At 37.5% G+C, this 21,518-nt stretch overlaps 1 protein-coding gene across 14 annotated transcripts in view; it reads left to right on the top strand.

The window, feature by feature from the left end:
• Positions 1-5,888: 5,888 nt before the first annotated feature.
• The window catches only part of CACNA2D1 (calcium voltage-gated channel auxiliary subunit alpha2delta 1), a 520,495-nt gene continuing 504,865 nt past the window's right edge, over positions 5,889-21,518 (top strand). For 2 of the 14 annotated variants that reach the window (XM_027539815.1, XM_027539814.1), the window contains exon 1: positions 5,897-6,797. In XM_027539815.1, coding sequence (XP_027395616.1) covers positions 6,703-6,797 — 95 coding nt within the window. In that variant the 5' untranslated portion in view covers positions 5,897-6,702. Of the gene's footprint in view, positions 6,798-21,518 lie in introns of all 14 variants that reach the window. The other 12 variants (XM_027539821.1, XM_027539818.1, XM_027539824.1 and 9 more) reach the window with 9 other exon arrangements.

Here is a 21,518-nt window from a genome sequence, read left to right as displayed (position 1 = left end):
CTTAACCACTGGACTACCAGGGAAGTCCATAACCTGGCTACTTTTAAAGTAGAAAAAGAAAAAAACAAATAGAAAAAGAATTAATTTTTTTTTCATATTTTTGTACATTCATGAAGATTTGTATCATATTTGTATCATATTGGTTTAGCAATAACAATTTTAGATGATTAAATATTGAAATCAGTGATTTGCCCTACTCTTTTGTGTCATGAATGCTACAAGTTTCATTCTCAGTTTTGGCCTTTATGTTTCTGTCTCTGCTCTACTTCTTTCTTCTTTACATTGTGTTCATCTGTGTTACAGGAATAAACCCATTCTTCCTTTCACATTGCTCTTCTTCATGCATCCATTTTTCTCTTCCCTGGATAATTTTTCTTTGCATCCCTTGATTTTTTTTCCACTTTTCTCCTTGTTACTTAAAAAAAACAAAGTCCCTCTTGTGGTATTGTGTTAAAGACAGTCAACTATTGTATGTGGGGGAAGAAAAAAAGATCAAAAGAAGGGGTGGAGAAGGGGCGGAGTGGGGGTGGTTGGTTGACTTGGGGAAGAAAAGGGGAAAGAATAGCAGAACCTTCTGTTCCTGAACAGGGGTGAATCATGGACATTTGTTAAGGCTTGAATTGAAGTTTTGTCACCAAGTTGTAACTAAGTTTATGATGAGGGTTCATCTTTGATAAGTATTTTGTTGTAGTTGAAAGGGAAACATTGTACACATTTTGAGGGGAAAAAAAAAAAGAAATTTAAAGGAAATGCATAATCAGTCCAATAAGTAGGAAATCCAAAAGCACTCTCATAACCTTTTGAAAACCATCAGGTCTTGAATGTAAAGAATTTTTAGATACTAACAGAGAAAGATATAGAGATGAGTGAATCTACATAGTCTTCTCAACCAAAACATGCTTGTTTTTAATACAAATGACTACTACTCACATGAATGACATAAGTATTTCACTATCAATGGCAGCTAGATTATGAAATGTTATTAAAATATTACAAAAACAAAGATCTTTATTTTGAAGTTATTCATTTGATATTTTAAAGTTATGCATTTAACTTACAAAATTAATCTGCATGTATTCTGACAGCATTAATTCTATCCATAAAATGAATGAGATTCTGGCAAAAGATAGATTGATCTCTGTGTAACAGAAAGACTGGCAGTAATGTCTAGGTAATAAATAGGCTCAGCTTAAAACTCAGAATTTAGTTTACCATTTTACACTGGACTATCATCACCCAGGTTGGCAAATTTATGAAGTCAATTCTCTTCTTCTAGCTGGTTATGGACATTCTGAGAGTACCATATTCTTTAAGAACAAGTTACCTTAGAATAAAATTTAAGGAATTTGAATAAGACAGAAAAATCAATTTATATAAATTCCAGTTGTGCACAGTGCAAGCTATCTTTAGTATTGTTCTTAGTTTTGGAGGTATAAAATGTTGAAATATTACTGATTTAATTATGAAAAAACAATAGGATGTTTGATAGCATATGACAATATCATTCAGTCTATTAGGCATTACAGTATTTCCTCCCCAAATTACCATAAACCCTATTATATCCCACCACCTTATATATCTTAAAGAAAATACTGTTATTATATAAATATGTTTGCTCTATTGATTTTCCAATGTTTCCTGATACCCAAATTAGAAGTTTATATCTTCCATTTGCAATAAGGGAGTAAAAAAAACATCATATCATTGTTGTTTGTCAATGGAATATGGGATTTTAACTCTTAAGTTTATCTTCTTTGTACTAACAGTTGGCATTTTAATAAACTAAATCTAAAATATGTGGCTCCAAAGTCAAATGATTGATCTTTTATTTTCTATCTCATGCTCATTTCAGCAGGAGAAATTCCTAGCAACACCCTTTTGTGGTGCTTCTGTGGATACTCATCTAATTAACTATGTGTACAGAAAGTGAATCTGATCCCTAACATATCCATATGTTCATAGAAATATGCTGGGTTATAATGGTGTTTTATTATATAAAGTATATTTAAAAATCTAGTGTCAGAAAAATAATATAAAAAATGATTTTCCTTTCTTTCTCATGGAAGGCTACATCCATGAAATTAAAAAACAAAACAAAAAAAGAGCATCAAGAGTTATTAGCTTTGATTATTTCAAATGTTACTATCTACTTATTATTAACCACTTCACATTGTGTTTTTGTTGTTAGTGAATACTTAGATAAATAACTGAATTGTCTACATTCTTTTGTCTCTGTAGGCCTAAGTAAATGGATTCTATATACTTTGTGTTATAAATTATAGTTCAAACAACAAACTCCACCTCTGTTTATGGCGAAGGATCTTACTATGAAATCTAGATTTTGGAGTCTGAGTTTTGTTTTTTTTAATGGAAAGTCATACTGTAGATGCTGATTTTTTCTGAGATGTGTTTGAGTTTAATGGTGGAGGAAGAGGAAGAGCAAAAATAAAACAAAAATTAATGAAAAATTCTATGATTAGTAGAGACTGAAAAATAGAATGGCCTAAACCTATTGCTTGTTGAAGATACAATGATGTTTTAAATGCAACAGCTTATTTTTCTACATACTTAAGTTAGCATAAATTTGCTAGCAAGAGACTCCTGTGGGGAAATGATAAACTTCCAATAAATACTTTTAACTGTTACTTTGTGTCCATTTTAGAAAAGGTATTTCCTCAAAAGCTTAATGTGGTTATCTGTCAACAGGTGTATTATTTAGGCCAAGGAAAAATGTCTTCTAAATATTTGTCTTGATTTTAGGAAGTACTTGACCATACCTGTTCATCTAAGACAGCGTCTGTTCCACGTTGCTTTGTATCAAGGCCTTCATGTGCTGCTTCAGTTTGAAAGTACTGAATGTGAACACTGACTTAAAAACCACTACACACGCGCTTAACCATTCTCCTGGGAATTGATGCTTCTGAGTTGCTTTCTTTCGTATTCCCATCTCCTGAAAACATTCCCCAAGGACACAAATAGCGGAAGCTTTCTTTCCATTTGTCTTTAACTTTGCTTTCCTCAGCACACATCTGTGCAAGGCAGCGTGACAGGACCTCAAATCAGAAGTATTTCTGATGTGATTCTTCCACATATATTGATCTTAGAACCAGGTCTTTTACTCTATTTGCATATAAAAAAAGAAGGTCTTTTGTCACACTTTTTGCCTTAGTTTTCTACAGATATGACAAAAAACTAAAAATTCATCATTTCCTTTAAAACTTTTCTAACTAAGGAGGATTATTTTCCTTTCTAGTGTTTGTACATGAGAGGGGGGGAAAGTGAGGGGAGGAGAGGCCATTTTTAGAATTTCTTTGTCCTTTTCTTAATCTCAAATGTTGAAGAAATTAGATTTGACTTACTGAAAAATAAATAATAGAAAGCATGCTCATACATACATAGAAAAATATGGGAACATCCAACAGAAATAGAATTTTATGCTAGCAATACACACAGTATAACCTAAAACAAAAAGGTAAAAAGAGGAAACATTTTATGGCTGTTCTATTCATATTGTTTTTTGTTCATTCTTAATAAAAATGAAATTATATGAACAAATTAAACATTTACATATTATAGCAATTGATGGTTAGCTAAAAGTGACAGATTATAAATATGAGTAAAAGTGCTGTGCATGAAATCTTTAAAGTTTATTAAAGGAATGATTAAATACAGACATCTAACTTTTCATTAATCTTTACTTTCTTTTTAGAATATTTCCTCCTAAATGAATAGTAGATACTGGTTTCTTATATCTTTCTCACTTAAAGCCCATAATTCAAGTTTTATCATCAATCCTTATGGTATATAAACATTTTATCTTGAATGGCAAATTTTGGTGACTTAGCAAAATTTAATTAAAATTGATAGGCTATGATCTAATCTTCATGAAATTTTCCAAAATAACACAACTGGACAGAAACTGTACATTATAGAATGCTATGGTTAATCAATTGACACAAAATGCTGTATTGTGAAAATGGTCTTGGTTTAGTTTTCATACAAAAGAAACAAAAGCCACATTTTGAATATCATCATTAAAAAGGTTTAGATTGACAAAAAGCAATTAACACAACCGAGGATTAAGCAATGATTTCGGCTTACAGATGACAATCAACCCCATCAGAAAGAACTGTAGATGTAATATCTTTCTTCAACAGCTTCAGAAATGAGAGAGCACAGTGTTTCATCAGAGTGATCCAAAGGAATTGAGATTTGGCTCAAAGGCCAACGAACTTAATAATGAAGGCTGACTACCTTCTCGAGAAGTTTATTACATTCTTTTATTCCTTAAGCTCTTTTTCTTAAAGACGTAAAATTGGAAATGGTGTACCTTAGTAGGAAGTCTGAAGTCATTATTGAAATAATTATTTCAGAATTTATTAAAATATTTTTCTGCAGTGTGGCTATTATACCAACATATCATGTAGACAGTAATGGGCATCTGATTCTGCCATTCTTAATCCCCATGCTGGGGAAGAAAATTTGCTTTTTAATCACTAAAAATTGGAAAAAAAAAAAAGATGGACTTTACTATTTTGTTATCTAATTTTGGAGAGGAGAGCTATCTATGGTTATATAAACTATCTTTGTGAGCTGAGTTCTCAATCCTACTCCATTACATCCCACTTTATCGCTCATTTGCTCCCTCCTGCTGCCATTCTCTTGGTTTAGCATAAAACAAACTAAGTCAAGTCACGGTGGGGTGCCTTTTGTGAGGTCACTCAGAATAAGAGGAAAGAAACAGAGGGCAAGATATATATGTACAGAATTAAAGAAAACAAGGCGTGCACGCCCGCGCGCGCGCGCACACACACACACACACACACACACACACACACGAGAGGTTAGGAGGAGGAAACATCACTGGGTCAAGAATCATAAAATCACATCACATTTTAAAATGTTGCTATTAAGTATTAATAGTCTTCTGTGTGAGCAGATTGCCTTTAGAGAGATGGCAAATCAATTCCGAATTAATAAGGGTCTTTCTGTTTTCATAATCTCAAGAAACTAGAGAAGGGCTAATTAAAAATCCCAGGCCTCCCATAATGACAACTTTTAGGCATATGCAGGATGGTAATTTTTTTTCCCCCCCAATCAGAAATGGTGTCAAAGTGCTCTAATACACTACTAGAGGGGGCTTAATAATTTAAGGTGTTCAGGGAAACCTTTTTATCTGGTGCACCAGCTCCTTCCTGAGGGAAGCCTATGTGGTCCGAGAGGCCTACGCAAGACCCACCTGTTTTTTCTAATGGAAGGCCTGGGCACGCCTGCCTGCGGATGCAGGTGAAACTAGTCTGTACCGCAGTGCTTTTCCCTAGCTCTCTCCCTCAATTCCTCCTCCATATTTTAGGCGCGAATTGCCACCTGTTTCTGCTTACCCTTTTCATGCCTTCAAATTGCCACCTGTTTCTGCTTACCCTTTTCATGCCTTCATCCGGACCAAGTGAACTTGTTTTGCAGCAACCTTGTCAGGGCAGGGCAGACCACAGGCCAGACCAGGCATTTGGGGGACTTTTGGAAGTAGTACAATGCTTTTCTCGCGGCACAGTGCTCCTCGGGTATAGAATTTGTCCTTCCACCCCTCGGTCCTACCTAACACATGGCCAGAGTAGGAAGATTTTACAGCATTGGGTCCTTCTCTGATTGTCCTCAGCCCGGACCTTGCCAGGTCTGTCTTGCCTTGCTCTGTCTTGCCAGGTGAGAGGTACCTGGGCGTCGGGCGGCGCTGCCACAGTTGGCACTCAGCCACGCTGGAGGCTCTAGCCTCTGGCACTCCAGGGCAAATAAATAGTGCCACCTGGTAGGGAGTCAAAAGTGGTGCTTTAAAATGCAAATATAAACCCCTCCTACACTCGTTGTCAAATCACTGCCCCACGATTCTCAGGCAGGCAGTGGATTCTGCGCCTGGGAGAAGGGCCGGGGGAACACTGCCTGCCTGGGAAAAATAACCCCCGAAGACGCGAGCCAAGTGCTGGCCCGGAGCCCCTGCTGCCTGTGGATACCCACCCAGCGGCTAGCGGTCCCCTGGGAGCTCCGCGGGGCCCGCCCCGCTCTCGTTCTGCACGCCGGGTGGCTGGAGCAAGCCGGCGCCGACTTTGGGAGTTCCTTTCTGCCTTGTATGGAGGGCCGCTCCTGCCCGTCTCCGCCCGACTGCTCTGACGCCCAGCCCTCCCGCTGTCCACCCCCAGCCACCTCCCTCTGACTTGCCCGGAGAAGCCAGACGAAGCCTCTCTCTCTGCCACAAGTCTCTCCGCCTGCCATTCCCCCATTCCTGCAGCCACCCCCACCCTCCCCAGTGCCGTCACCCCTTCTCCGCCCCCGCCTCCGCCCCCCGCCTTCTCCACGGCAATCGGGGGAATAAATCAGGGAGGAAACCGAGCGGGAGCGAGAGCGCGCCAGCGCCGGCGGGCTCGCCCAGGTCTGTTTCCAAAGTCGCCCTTGATGGCGGCTGAGGCGAGGCAGCTGCGGCGCGGAGCTGCCGACGCGCGCTAGTGGGTCCGCCCGCCGCCCCTTCCCCCGCGCCGGGCTTAGCCCCTGCGGCACCCCCACGCCAGCCCGCGCCCCAGCCACAGCCTCGGCCGCGCCAGCCCGCAGACGCCTGTAGTCCGGGCGGACCTTGCTCCTTCTCCTCCCGCGGTTTCCAGCACCGGTCCTTCCCCCGGCTCCGGAGGGAAGCCAGATTGATCTTCGATCGCGAAGATGGCTGCTGGCTGCCTGCTGGCCTTGACTCTGACACTTTTCCAATCTTTGTTGATCGGCCCCTCGTCGGAGGAGCCGTTCCCTTCGGCCGTCACGTAAGTGCTCGGGCCGGGCAGGCAGGGCGGAGAGTGCGGGCCAAGGGGTGCCGTGGAAGTAGGACGGGGGCTCCGTTCCCGAGTTGAGGGGGCTTTTCTGCCCGTGGGGGTGGGGAGCGAGCCGGGCTCAGATCTGGAGAGGCCGAGCGGGAGGTACGCGCGGCTCATCGCCGGAATGCGCACGGAACCGGCGTCTCGGGAGCCTCGGCGGGGCCGGGCTGTCCCAGGAAAGGTCTGCTGACGACTTGCCGGCACCTCAGCCCATCTCTAAAAGGATTCCTTGGACTTAAAGAGTTTAGCTGCACTGTGGGAAAAAGTTTCCAGCCACATACCCGCTCTCATCAAACCGACTCCAGTAAAAAGTTGTGTTTGGCTAGGGCATTTTGCAAACAAGTAACTGCAGGCTGGCCTGGGTAGCATGGACTTCTCCCGTACTTGGCCTCTGAGATGCTAATTGCTGTGGTATCCAAACTCGTTTAGGTCCCAAATTACTGGGCGCACTTGACAGCCTTTCTGATATGAGGAGTGCTTGGCCCTCGCGGCAGAGGTGCTGTCCACCCCCAGGGGCTCGCAGGAATTGACACCCTGCCATCCAACCTCCCTCACCCTCTATTTGAAACAGTGTCGGCAGACACGCGGTTCCTGTTGTTAGAATGAATAGAACCCTCTATTCCTTGGGGGGGAGGGACTGAGCGTTTTCCAGAGTCTCCTGCAATTTTTCTCTTATTTTTAACATTTCTAAAATAGCTTAAGAAAACCTCGCTGCTGTTCTGGAAATAGTGTTTGAAGGTAGCTGTATAGTCACACGGCAGGAAGGGAGTGAAAAATAATAATTCTCTCGTGTTGGAGAAAGGAATCAAAGTCAGTGGCACATAAAAATATATACATATTTTTAAATGTGCTGAATAGCCTATTAGGCATTCTGGGAAAGCATTTATTTTGGTTGTTGAAGCTACTTTAAAGCTTGTAAGAGTAGGTAATGGTAAGTGGATGAGTCACTTTAATGCATTTTACATAACAAAAACAAAGCCCAAGGTAGCCTTCCCGGTATTTTTGCTGTTGGGAATTATTTGCTGTCCTTTGTTGGCAGAGTGCTGAAAACTGGAGTTTTTGGGGTATACTGACCTTAAAGCTTCACTAGTTGAAACCCTGCAGTTATTATTTAAGACTCAGCTTAAAGTATTTATTGCATTAGGTGTCAGTGCAAGAACCCGAAGGATGCACATTCTAACCCGGAGAAGGGGAGTGTCTAATATTTTTGTCATGATTTACAGTCATGTTATTTTTTAGATAATCTTCCATAAAAATAATAGCAGATCCTTTTTGTTATGAAGCAAAAGGGTAAATGCCATCTGTAGATATTCCTTTAATTGGCAGTATATTCCAAGCGGATATTTTGAAACGTGAAAAGAGTAAGAATTACACTAAAGATGCTTCAATATTATTCACTCATTAAGAAATTACACTTTTATTCTTTTTTGAGTCTTTTTGTAGCTTGGCCTATAAACTGAAAACTGAAGTGAGTCGCTTGCGTTTTGTGTCAAAGAAGTGGCGCTTTAAAAAGGAGTCAGTGTGTTCAGTTTACAGATTTTTAAAGTGTTATTTTTAACTGGCAGTTTATCAATATTTCTATCATTTGGAGGGAATGCATCATCACACCATAGGGGGAAACTATGACTTTTAAAGATACAACAAAATACAATCTTTTGTTCCTGAACAGACCATGGTAAAATATTAATGTAAAAAATTCTTGTTGTAAGAAGGACATCTGCAATAAGTGTTTTCCCAAAATTAAGATAGCTAAATTTTCATGGTCAGAAATTCACTAAAGATAAGAAAGAAAAGTGAATAGTTGGCAAAAATAGGAAATTAGAAAGCCACAATTTCTTTTCTTTCAAAGGATTTTAAATTTATTTCCTAACAATGAAAATTTGAGATATTTTCAAATAATTTGAAACTAATTATTTTGTAAAAAAAAAAAAAAAAAAACTAAAAGATTTTGTATATATCAGTCTCTTGTAGGAAATACTATTTTTATAAAGCTTCTGCATCTATTAATTATTAATTTGAAAAGTCAGTCATTTCTCCTTCTCTTCTGAGGAAGATGTACTTCATGTTAGATTTCTGAGTAAACTTTATGAAATTTACAAAATGTAGCATTAATTATATCATGATGCAGTGCCATTTGCTTTTCTTGCAAAAAGAGTTCATATGGCGTATTTGTCAGGATAAATCTCAAATCTTTGGGAAAAATTCGAAGTTCATTAAAAACTCAGTACAAAGATTACAGCATCACTGAAGACAATTATTGTGCTTGTCTATACACATTTTTCATTAGTAAATTCTTTTGGTTTTCTTGATCATTCTAGTTTTTCCAGAAAAAGGTAATATAATAAATTTTTTTATCAGAAGAGGAAGAATATGCCACTAACAGTATAAAATTCATTATGCACTCATTGGAGTGGGATCTGAATTAGAATTAGTAATACAAAGTTTTTTGTTTTGTTTTTTACAATTTTTACAATAAGGGCTTAAATATTATTATAAAAACATAAATATCATTCTAAATATTTTCTTTAATTTTCTCTGGTTTAACATACATTCTCATATAGCATATTCTGAATTAGTGATTAAATTGTTCTGAGTTAACACTAAAATAGCTTTTTTTTTTTTTCAGACAAAGGGAGGAATTTTGATACAGTTCTTTTGCTAGTTTAGGTTTTTCTTTTGGAAATGATTGTTTTAGTAAGGTGTAAAACATAAATATGCCATATGGTTGCAGCCACCTCATGCATATTGGTTTGTATATAAATGGAAAATACATAATTTTCATGTTACAGTATGCACATGTTATACTGATAGTTTAAAATGTAGTTTTCTAAAAGGGAGTTCTCGTTCTAGAAATAATTTGGCTCATATGTGAAAACACTTCTATTTTAAAACCCAAGAGTATTATGTATGGTAGCCAGTATTGTAATGTTAATTTGAATTTGTCAGTTCTAATTTTAGAATCTATTTACAAATCCAATTTTTTAAAAAGAAACATAGTTATAACTACTATTCATTTTAAACTTTTAGTTATAACTACTATTCATTTTAAACTTTTATCTCATCATATCAAAATGCCAATATGTCCATAATAATTGGCTGAGAGCCCATTGGCATATGGGGATTTTTAATATATTTAAACTATATAATGGGATAAATATACTGGTAAGAGTTACAGGATCTATAGGAAATATAGCATCTCATAAAAGAATAGGACCTTGGGGTTTAAGTACTTAGTTTATAAATTTTTTATGTATTATGAGACAAATTTATATTTAAAGGCTATTAAAAATAAATATTTTCATTGGAATGGATATCTCTTTCATGTATTAGAAGTGATATAATTACTCTTATTTGGGCTTAGCAATTTTAATTTGCATACTATATATAGAACAAAATGTACCTTATGATAAAATATGAGCTAATATATTAGATTGTAAAGCAAAATCTAAAAACAATGAACATTAATAAATCCCTTTCTCAGATCTTTGTTCTCATCAGTTTCATCACACATTTTTCCACAGGTGTATCTTTAAAGTATGCAACAATAGATACATTTTTCCAGATGAGTTGTAACATATTAAATTTTAGTGGGTATATGTGTAGTTGTTTGGATTGGCATTTGAATATACATTAGACAGGTTGAAATGAATATAGTCTCAACATTTGGAAAGGTACAAGAATCTAAGCTTATTATGGTTTGTAAAAGGAAATAAAATGTGCCTTTATTATTTTTCTTTGGCTTTCACCAATTTTAATTTAAAAAAGAAATATATGATCAGAGACTATAGCAAATTGTTCATTGTGAAAATAGGTAAAATTTTACCATTCTCTTCCTTCAAAGAAATCTTGCTTTGTAGACAACTTTCCAATGTTTCTCCTACATTGATACGTTGTTAGGTTTTGCAGAAACATAAATAACACATGCAAATTATGTATTCAGATTTACTGTTTATATTTAGAAGTATGTATTCATAAGAAATAATGCATTTAGAAATTTTAAAATTAATACAGAAATTATGCCCATAACAAACTGTATTATTTAATTAATGTGTTCTCTGAAGTATCACTATATACAACACATACACAGAAATTTCTTGTTAGTTTTCAGTACTGATGCAAATATCCAAGGAAGTAATCTGTTCTTCTGAATTCATATCTTGTACCTAATGTGTGTCGTCAAGCTATTTAGAACCTTAAAGTGGAGATTTAAGTGGTTAAATTGAAATATTTTAGGCAATTGTCCAGTTTATTGATTTCATTCAGTGTATTTCATGTGTGGACATAACCCTCACATGAGCATATTTGGATGAAAGTTTGGGGGAAAAAATCAGAATTTGCTTCAGTATTTCTAAAAAGTAACATTTCATTGCTATTCAGGTGACAGCTTCCATCATTTGTAATAAAAGAACTGGCTGTCATAGTATTTCAAAAAGCATGTAAGTTGCTGGTAATGCGTAACTGATCTCTGTTCTATGACATCTATTGCAGGTTTACTTAAGGCATATGGTATGTATCAGGCACTGTGTCACACTGTGTCAGCCAGTCTTTCTTTTCCTGGACTATTTATGCATTGTACTACAACTGTTCCCTAGGCTTTCATATGGTGGCTTTCCAATAAACTTGAAACGGCACCGAGATAGTCAACCATGCAGCTTACACATGGTTTGTTTTCTTCTGTGTGCACAAAACTTGGAAATTACTGTGTCATTACTGTTTACAGAGTTTAAGGGAAAAAAAACGATTGACTTCGGTGTCAATTGAGATAAAATGGTAGCACTTTGTGAAAAATACTGTATTTACCACCTTTTTGTTTTTCTGAGGGTTTAAAATATATTAGCATTGCATCATTATATAATTTGTATAGTGTGTCTTATTTTAATATTGTATTTAATACATAGTATTTTATGTCTCTATATCTTTATGTATCTATTATCTCTATATGTGTGTATACACACCCGTTTTTTTCTTAATTCTTCAAGTGGCTTGTTAGAGTAGAAGAACCTCAGTAAGATAAGTTTATTAACAAAGGTGCATGCTGAAAGCTCCCTGCCAGTCCACAACTGTTCATAGGGAGTAATCTCATTCAGAATATTTTTATAACAGTAGCATTTAAAAATATTTCATGAAGAGAATCAGATGAACTATTCAAAATGTTCAGGTCCTGTTAGACAAGTTATTAACACAAGTGATGAGTGACAAAAGAAGTGTGGTTGTGAAGATAGGCTTACTGTCTTTTAGATAAAAGGAGGAAGAGACTATTGCACTTGAACTGTTGAGTGCTTATTAAAAGGTCTTTGCATGCTAAGCAATTTTATTTCTACCATTTAGATATAGGATACTTGAAATTTTTAAGAATTAAACATTTGGTGCACCATGTTTTAGGGTTGAAGGATAAATATGCACAGGTTTTAAAATTTTGTTCGTAAAACCTAAACTTTTCTTTCTTATAGGCTTTATATAATTTGTGGTAATTGAATTCCATTGCTCCTTTAAAATTTGCCATTTGCATAGATTCTAACAAGATCTTAAGGAAAAGATTGACATTGTGGCCTCAACAAACTGGCACACTTTTACCGTTAATTTCAATAATACAGAATCAGGCTGTTATATATGAAGCAATATTTAAAGGTCTCTTTGAATATGAATGTGGGATATTTCTGGCTCAATGTTATTTTAACATTTGCTTCTGCTGATTTTTTTTAACCATATGCTTCTGTTGGATTTAAAAAAATTAGGATACATTTTAAATTCTATATCATAAATGGAAGAACAACTTAAGCTAGAAATGATAGCAATGGAAAATAGTGGTGTTGCCCATTTTAAATGATTGAGATTTGGGAATAATCTGTTTATCTGAAGTTCTTTTCCCTGAGTACTTAAAATTTTATTGCAGTAGTCTCCTGGCAAATTATGAAAAACAATTCCTGTATTCTTTTGTTTAGATAATTCCTTGCCAATTCTTCTTTCTCTCTTCCTTACCACACCCCCCCCACACAATTAGTATTAGTCATACTTGATTTTTATTTGTATGTAATGTCAAATCAATTGGAGAAAAAAGTTTTTGATTTGTTTTCCATCAGGTTACCTGTAACCAGACCTCAATTTTGGGTCCTTCAGACTTGAATTTTCACTCTCTGTTGCAGGGGACTTCCATTTACTACTAGATTTTTCTCTCTGTAGGGATATTGTTTAGAGGTTTCGATGCATAGATAAATCTGTGATACATTATAAGTACTTTCATCAGAATTGTCAGATGGTTTGGACTGTTGTTGCTTTTGACATTTGCCTATATACTCTGGGAATAATTGGGGAAAGAGTGAGAAGAGCTGACGAGATTGTTCTCTGACTAAGGTACATACTGTCAGGCTATATAAAAGGATTGTCAGACATTAATAATGTTTTATTTTGAGGGTCAAAGGAGGAATGGCTCAGAAAAATAAATGCACTTAGGTATACTGGGAAAAAAAATCTGTTTTAAAAAAGTAATCAAAAGGTGTTGTGGTGAATATGCTGTGAGGAATGGTATGTATTTAAGTGGAGGCAGACAAAGGAGCCCTCAGATATATGAGGTGTGAAATTACATTAAAGATGCTAAGGTGGCAGTTGATTATTTTATTTTGCTTTTATTTTCTCCCCCCACCCCCATTTTCCATGTGAGCTTGGTTATCCTGGAAATGCTGTTTACTTCACATATTTGATTTTACTGACCTAAATATTAATATATTGGAAATTCACCTGAGAAACCAAAGACAATAAAATTGTCTAGATTAAAAAAATAGAAGCAATTAGACATTCCTTTTTTTTTTAATAGAACCTTGGGAAAATGGGGTTCATTGGATAAGACATATTGGTGTAATACTGTATCAAAAGCTTAAATACTAATAATCAAGAAAATTGTCTTAGTAAATTTCTTCTGTTAGATTATAAGAAATGAAATATCTTGAAATAGGCTTCTAGGTAGTACACTGAAGACTATTTAGACCTCTGATACACAGTACATCTTATTTTTAAAGAATAATTTTGATTTATGCCGTCTCTTTTAACAACTTCACAGATTTTTAACATCAAATGTAATTTAATTCAACAATTAATGCAGTTACTGTTATCCAGAGCAAATTATGTACTTCTCTGAGTTACATGCTGGGAGTCCAAATTGAGGAAGAGCATACCCAAGGAAGACATTCCCAACTCCAGGCTGCCTGTGAAGTAGTGGAATCTAACAAAGCATGACCAGGGAAAAACACACAGCGTGGTGAAGAAGTACCCATGGGTTGTTTCACGTCAGGCATGGGACTCCTGGGTGTGAAGACAGATTGAGGCTGAACCATCAGTCTGAGCCTAGGTTACACAAATTTTGCATCAGAGTTATCTTCTCACATGACCCGGAGGGGAGTTGGGCAGTGTGGTAGCCCAGCTCTGTTTTCTCAAACAAATTTGGTTTTCATCCTAAGACTTTGTAATTAAAAATAAAAGTCATGGGTTTTAAATCATAGTATGTGGAAGATGGATTAAAGAGGACCATTATTTAAAGGGACAATGGGAGCAGTTAGTAGACCATCCTAGAGCGAGAGATGCCGAAAGACAAGGAGAAGAGTGGCAGTGGGAAGGCAGAGCAGGGATGAAACGTAGTTTAGAGGTGCATATTCAGGTGCTGTTGTTTATGGGGTTGGGGGAATCGGGAAGAGAGTAGTGTTAGAGATGGCTCTAAGGTCTTTATTTCTAAATTTTATTTACTTTTGACTGTGCTGAGTCTTCGTTGCTGTCCGTGGGCGCTCTCTAGGTGTGGTGAGTGGGGCTACTCTTTGTTGCAGTGCATGGGCTTTGGTCTTAGAGCATGGGCTCTAGGGCACACAGGCTTCAGTAGTTGTGGTACATGGATTCTAGAGGGTGGGCTCAGTAGTTGTGGCGCTTGGGCTTACTTGCCCCATGGCATGTGGGAATCTTCCTGGACCAGGGATTGAACTTATGTCCCTGGGATTCTTAACCACTGGACCAGCAGGGAAGTCCTCCAAGCTCTTTAAAAGGTAATGCAGAAAGAACAGCAGGTTGGTGGTGAGTGAGGTAACATGCTTGCTGTTGGGCATTTTGACATTGAGGCATCTCTATAGATGACTATTAAGCTGTTAGAAATACCTATCTGAAGGGGATTTGGAGGCAAAATGAGTATCTTTGAAAATGGATCCTTCCATTTACTTAGAAAATATCTATTTAGTATCTTTTATGATAGGCACTGTGAGTTTCAAAAGATGAATCTTGATCTACAGTTTCATTTTGCAGAGAGGTCGACGATGGGCTCTTTAAGGAAGTCACCAGACCTTTGCTGACATGACAGCAATTTCAGTAGCATGTTTTGGGTGCAAGCATGGCTTCCGTGCCTTGAAGAGTTGTTGTGTGTGTGGTAGTTGCTCAGTCATGTCTGACTCTGTGACCCCATGCGACTGTAGCCCTCTAGGCTCCTTTGTCCATGGGATTTCCCAGGCAAGGCTCCTCTGTCCACTGGATTTCCCAGGCAAGAATACTGGAGTGGGTTGCCTGTTTCTTCTTCAGGGGATCTTCCTGACCCAGGGATTGAACCTGGGTCTCCCATATTGCAGGCAGATTCTTTACCGTCTGAGCCACCAGGGAAGCTGTAAAGAGTGAGAATATGAAGGCAGCAAATGCAGATTCTTTCAAGGAACTTGGCAATGTGAGGAAAGGGAGAGAGAGAGCAACTTTAGAGGAAGATGGAAGGGATTTGGCTTTCTTTTGTTTTGCTTAAAGAGTAGGAGTTATAATAGGTTACTTGGGATTGCAGGTAGTAGAAAACTACAGGACTATCTTGAACCAAAAAGAGAAATATTTTTCAACGGTCGTGAAACTGGATGCTCAGTTATGGGAATCAGCAGGAGGAATATGCCCCCAGTTGCAGAAAGGGGTGGAGCTGTTATCAAGATCATCTTTTGTTCTAGCCTCTGGTTTTCTTTGACTCCTTACTCGTCCCTTTCCTTGCTAAGGCTTTATCTGCTTCCTGGAGCTCACTTTGTCGAATGGCTGTAAGGATTTACATTTTTTTCCCATTGAAACTTTGAACCAGCTTGAGAGTAGAATCGAAGTCCAAAACATAGCCTGCTAAAGAAGATGTGTTGGTAATCTGAATATGAGTCAGATAGTCATCAATAGCCCATTAATTTGAGATCAGGAGATGGGATTTAAAAAGGTTTTGATTGCCTGAGCTTGGGTCACTTCTCCGATCCTGGTCAAATCTCGTTAGGAGGTATTGCATTGCAACAGGCCAATTGCTAGTACCATGGATAGAGGAAGAGGCAGTTCTTATAAAAAGGCATCTGCTGGGAGGGAGAGGTTGTAGAGACAACTAAATAAGTGTTACCAGAGGGAAATTTAAGCATATCAGAGGAAACCAAATGGCAGAGAGATGAAAGGGATGAGAGAGGCCATGATTGATGGGTGAATGTTCTGACCAAGGCAGGTGAGAAAGGGATCAAGACTAAAAACAATGTCTTACAAAGTAACTTTTGAAATATGAAACAGCCCTGAGAATTAAAACAGATGGTTGGAATATAGGATAGATGCACTTTTAATATACTGGAGATGTTTTTGGAGGATTGTTCCAAATTATGTATTCCATTCTCAAGAAGACATGACATTCAGAAATGTAATAAATGGACATTAGTAATGTTCACATTTTGAGATACACAGGCCAGAGTTTATCTTTTCTTGGTAGTAACAAGACTCTAGTATGTCACTGTGTTTCCTTTGGACACAACAATGTTTGTTTCTTTTTCTTTTCTTTTTAAAGTAGAGATTATCATCCCGAAGATCCATGTAGTTTTGCAAAATGTCATTGGTTTTAATAAGTGTATATGCTTACGATAGAAAGATGTTTCAGAAATATCAAGGAAGAGGAAACAAACAAACAAAAAAAAAACAAATAGTTCTTGTTTGGGGCAATTTACCATTATTCACTTATAGATTTTTTGGCATATAGGAACAGTTTACAGCTGGTTTACAGCCTTGCTCTGCCTGTGCTTCCCTGCACCTCCCAATCCCATGTCCATTCTTTAGCAGAGGGCAGAAATTTGAATTGAAACAAGATTGTTTAAAAAAAAAAGTGCATTTGATAACAGCAAACCACTGACAGAATATTCCAGCAGAGCATGTCCCTGGTCAACTCATACAGAGGCATCTCAGGTCTCTTGAAGGTCTGAAAATCACTGGCAACTGCTATCTCAGCAGTTTTCTGAATTTCCCAGATGACTGACTGAATGGTTAGGATCACAAATGCTGGCAGATCTAAGAATCAGTCTTGATCTCATTGGTCCCACGGCAGTGTGAAGAAACTACCCTTGTGGTCTCTAACAAGAGAAGAGGAGAATCAGGGTGGATATTTATTGCCATTTTGTGACTTTACTCTTTTTTCTCTTCCATAGGTAGTCACAGTTTGCGGGAACTAATTTTGATGTCTCTACCTGCAGAATGTCTGGACACTAATAATTACTCACAGCTATCTTTGAGTTATTGTGATATTGCTTTCTATAATTTAATTTTTGAGCTCTCGAATGCCAGGCACTGTGAATTAATACTCTGCTTATTTTTTAATCCATCTAACCTTTAAGTCCCTTCCCTAAAATAAGTATTATCCCTATTTTATAGGTGAGGAATGTTAAGTTTTGAGTATGAAGGAGTTTTCTGAGTTTTTTTAGGAATCAAGTTTGACCCCAAGCAGCTTGATTTTAGAGTCCTCTGCTTACCTGCTATACTTTGCTGCCTTTCCCTGGCAGTACCCTGGATGTCTTTGCATCCATTATCTTACCTGTTCAAGTTGTGGCTGGCTGCATATTCTAACAAGGAGGCCAAGGGGGAAAAGGAGTCAGTGTAAAGTAGAGCAGAATTAACAATAAGTCCAGTTCCTCTATCTGCAGATCAAGGGTAATATTAAGCTAATCTTGAATCACGGTATTCCATTATGGGGATCACATGAGAGGATGCGTTGGGGACCTTGAAGGACCATTTTAGAGCCAGGCTTTATTATTTGTACCACATATTATTTTTTCTGCCTTCAAGAGGTCATGAATCGATGCCTAAGGGTTAGTGAGTTAGATTATTGTACTAATACATCATTTGGGCCAACAGAAAAAACTAAAATGAATGAGAAAAGGGATGCTTAGCTGGCCTTAAAAATGTCTCTCCTTACAAGTTGTGTAGCCTTAAATGATAAAGAGGAAATGAGAAGAGATGCAGTGGATTCCAGTGAGGGAAGTGTTTTGTCTCTAGGTTCAGGACACAACCTGTATCTTAAAAGGGACCGAAAGAAAGCAGGACCGCAAGGGATTTTATGTGCTTCATCTTGGCATTTCAGCCAGCACCTGTTGTATGAGTTCTGTGCCACAGGAGGTTGAGTCTATTTTTAATCGTCATAATTTTGCCCCTGATAACCTCTCATTGTCAAAGATGGGAGTTATCAGTTTCAAGACAGAATATTTGAAAGTGAATAAAGCAGTCTGTCTATGATGTTTATAGAAATGATTCCAGACAACCCTGAAAACTGAACGAGCACAGAATAGTAAAATTGAGACCAGTTGCATTTTTAGCAACCAACACAGAAGTCAGAAAAAAAAAAAATCTGCCAAGAGCGTACTGAAAAAGGCCAATTTTTTTCGTCTGACTCATCCAACTGATGATTAGTTAAACTCATTGAACCCCACCCCTTCACTTTACAATATAAATGGAGCCTAGCCTTTCACAAATACTTTTCCCATTTTGGTAGAAATAAAACACTTAAATTTCTGCTGCACGTTTTTGATCGATTTATGGAGGGAAGAGATATTTTAGATGAAACTGTTTTAATACCAATGACAAATGAGCACGACTTGAGGATAACCATTGAAACAGTAAGTGTTCCATGCCAGGAACCTGCCTTCTTATGGCAGTCATTTTGACATTTGCTACAGAAAGGAATGTGTAAAATTCTTATTATGTCTGTCACTTTAAAAATACCAACCCTTCTTTGCCATTACATTACATTAGAATTGACTTACATTTGCATCTGTGAAAATGTTAGGAGAGATAAACAAATGGGCCATGTGAAGCCTCAGGAGGATGGGCACAATGAGGGGTGTGCAGATTGCTCTAAATTAAACATGTAGAATGCTTGGTTGTTGCTCAAAACACCTGATTTTCCTGTCGATGTAAATGTAGGAACCAGAGTTAATTTTCATGAGGTGAAATTTTATTGTGCCTGTGTAGCTCAGTTCCCAGGGGGTTGATCCATGCTGTTAAGATCTGCTAGTGAGTAATTGTTTAAAATTTATAGTAATACTTGATGGTAATAAATAAACATAGGGGAATGGTAACTCATCACAGAGCAAACCATGCATGATAATTAGATGAGGTCATTTATCTCCTTAAATTATCAGAGGTGACGCAACCTGTCTGTGTGGTGTGTAAAAGCCAGCTGAGACCCTGGGTGTAAATGATCCTGACAGGGGCGATTTGAAGGTTGCAAACTTTGGATTTGGTCCTACACCTCTGTTTTTTTTTCCCCTATAAGTGATGTAGGTTGGCTCCTGGGATTTTCTGCTTTTATAATAAACACAAGGATCTAAAACCTGAGTTCAGAAGGTTGCTCAGAGTCTGTTTTTCAATTTCATTTTTATGTTTCTTCAATTTCATTTTTATGTTTCTTCTGTATTTTTCTGTATTGCATTTTAATCTTTACAAAGAAATGCATCAACTATATATATAAAAAACTATAAATGTGTATAAACACACATATATACATAGTTTATAAATATTAGATGTTGGTTCTATGCTGAGTGCCATTGAAGCTGTGTTTTTTGAGGTGACTATTAAGTACTTCTGAATTCTAGAAAGTGATCATTTGTGGTGTGGTTGTAGCCTTCCTAACCAGGTTTCCTCATCTGAACCACAGAACAGATAATGATTGTGTTTATTTAGTGACCATTCCAAAGGTATAGGGTGAAGTTAATAATGGATGCTTTTGAATATTAGGGCTTAATTCCCTCCTGGAATTTGCCTGGTTGGCCAATAGTGTGGGTTCAGAGATCAGCTCTACCATTTGAACAAGTTAACTCTTTCATTGCTAAAACTTCATAAGGTTGTTGTGAGAATTAAGAATGCTAATTCATATGAAGTATGGCACAAAAAAAGCACTGGAAAATATAATTTGACTAGAAGCAAGGGAATTTAGTGGAGTCAGGTGACTTGAGTTCCTTTTTGCCTCCACCAGTATCTTGTAAGGAAGAATTCCTGGCTTTAGCCCTTTCTATAATTACTCACCGTCCAGTCATTTCTGAACAAGTTGGTCTTAGTTGTCATGCATTTGCATTCACGTGTCTGTTGAGCATAAATGAGAAGTTTCTTGGTACCCAAGTATTCCACTGCCGGTAAGGATGCTTCTGAAGAGTTCTCACCTCCAGCCCCCACATTTTAGTATCTCTCTAATAATCTTTCTGATAGCAAAAGTGGTAAAATTCGATGTTTTCCTCCTTTTTCTTTAACTCTGTGCTATCCCCACTTGTACTTAAGTGTGATATGGTCTCAGACTCCTTTCTTTATTTGATTGAAGGGCCCACAAATAAATATATAAGGAGGTCAGTGACCTTGCATTCTTGCGTGCAGAGAAATAATGTTAGTGGCCTATTGACATATGAGGTTTTGGTTCTGTGAAATACACCCTAGATGTTCTCATTTGATAATATATTTCTAGTAATGGTTGCAAATGGTCTGAAAATGGTAACTTTAAATATCAGTAATAATTGTGTGTAACATAGAATAGTGCTTTCATTTTCTTTAAGATGAGCAAAAACCACGTTATCATACATTACCCATGGAATAAATGAATATTATGAGTGTTTTTAAAAGAGTAGAACTCAATTGTACTGTTTAAAATATCTAATTTTTCAAGGAGAATTAATATTAGGACTCATTATACATCTTAAAGTTTCAAAGAGGTATGTGTGTAGAATCACATGAAGTATGGCCTTTCGTTGTGCCCAGTTGACCAGCTTTCCTCATAGTAAGGAATGGAGAAGGAAATGGCACCCCACTCCAGTACTCTTGCCTGGAAAATCCCATGGACGGAGGGGCTTGGTGGGCTACACTCCATGGAGTCGTGAAGAGTCGGACATGACTCAGCGACTTCACTTTCACTTTCATGCATTGGAGAAGGAAATGGCAACCCACTCCAGTGTTCTTGCCTGGAGAATCCCAGGGACGGGGAAGCCTGGTGGGCTGCTGTCTATGGGGTTGCACAGAGTCGGACATGACTGAAGTGACTTAGCAGCAGCAGCAGCATAGTAAGGAAATTCCTAAATGAGAGAAGTTAGAGAAACAGTTAAATCCTCATGATTTATGCAAGAAAGATGTGAATCAGACTATACAAAGGGGATTGAATACTGACCATGACCACTCGTTTAAAGTATAGTGAATGAAACAAACCAACAGAATCTTTGTAAAGGCATTTTATGTGGAGATTGAGAGAGAAAATGAATCCTTTGTTTAGAATTAAGTAATCTAGACTCATGTGTTTATTTTAGTTTGATGTCTTCTGTGTCGTGAATACCACAAATTCAGTGGTTTCAAACAATGGGCATTTCTTTTCTCAGTTTCCATGGTGATGAGTCTAGCCATGGCTTTGCTTGTTCCTTTCCT

The sequence above is a fragment of the Bos indicus x Bos taurus genome, chromosome 4, assembly GCF_003369695.1.
Source record: "Bos indicus x Bos taurus breed Angus x Brahman F1 hybrid chromosome 4, Bos_hybrid_MaternalHap_v2.0, whole genome shotgun sequence".
NCBI classification, from domain to species: Eukaryota; Metazoa; Chordata; class Mammalia; order Artiodactyla; family Bovidae; genus Bos; species Bos indicus x Bos taurus.
The sequence above is the reverse complement of the archived record's forward strand: the minus strand, read 5'-3'. Positions and strand labels throughout refer to the sequence as shown.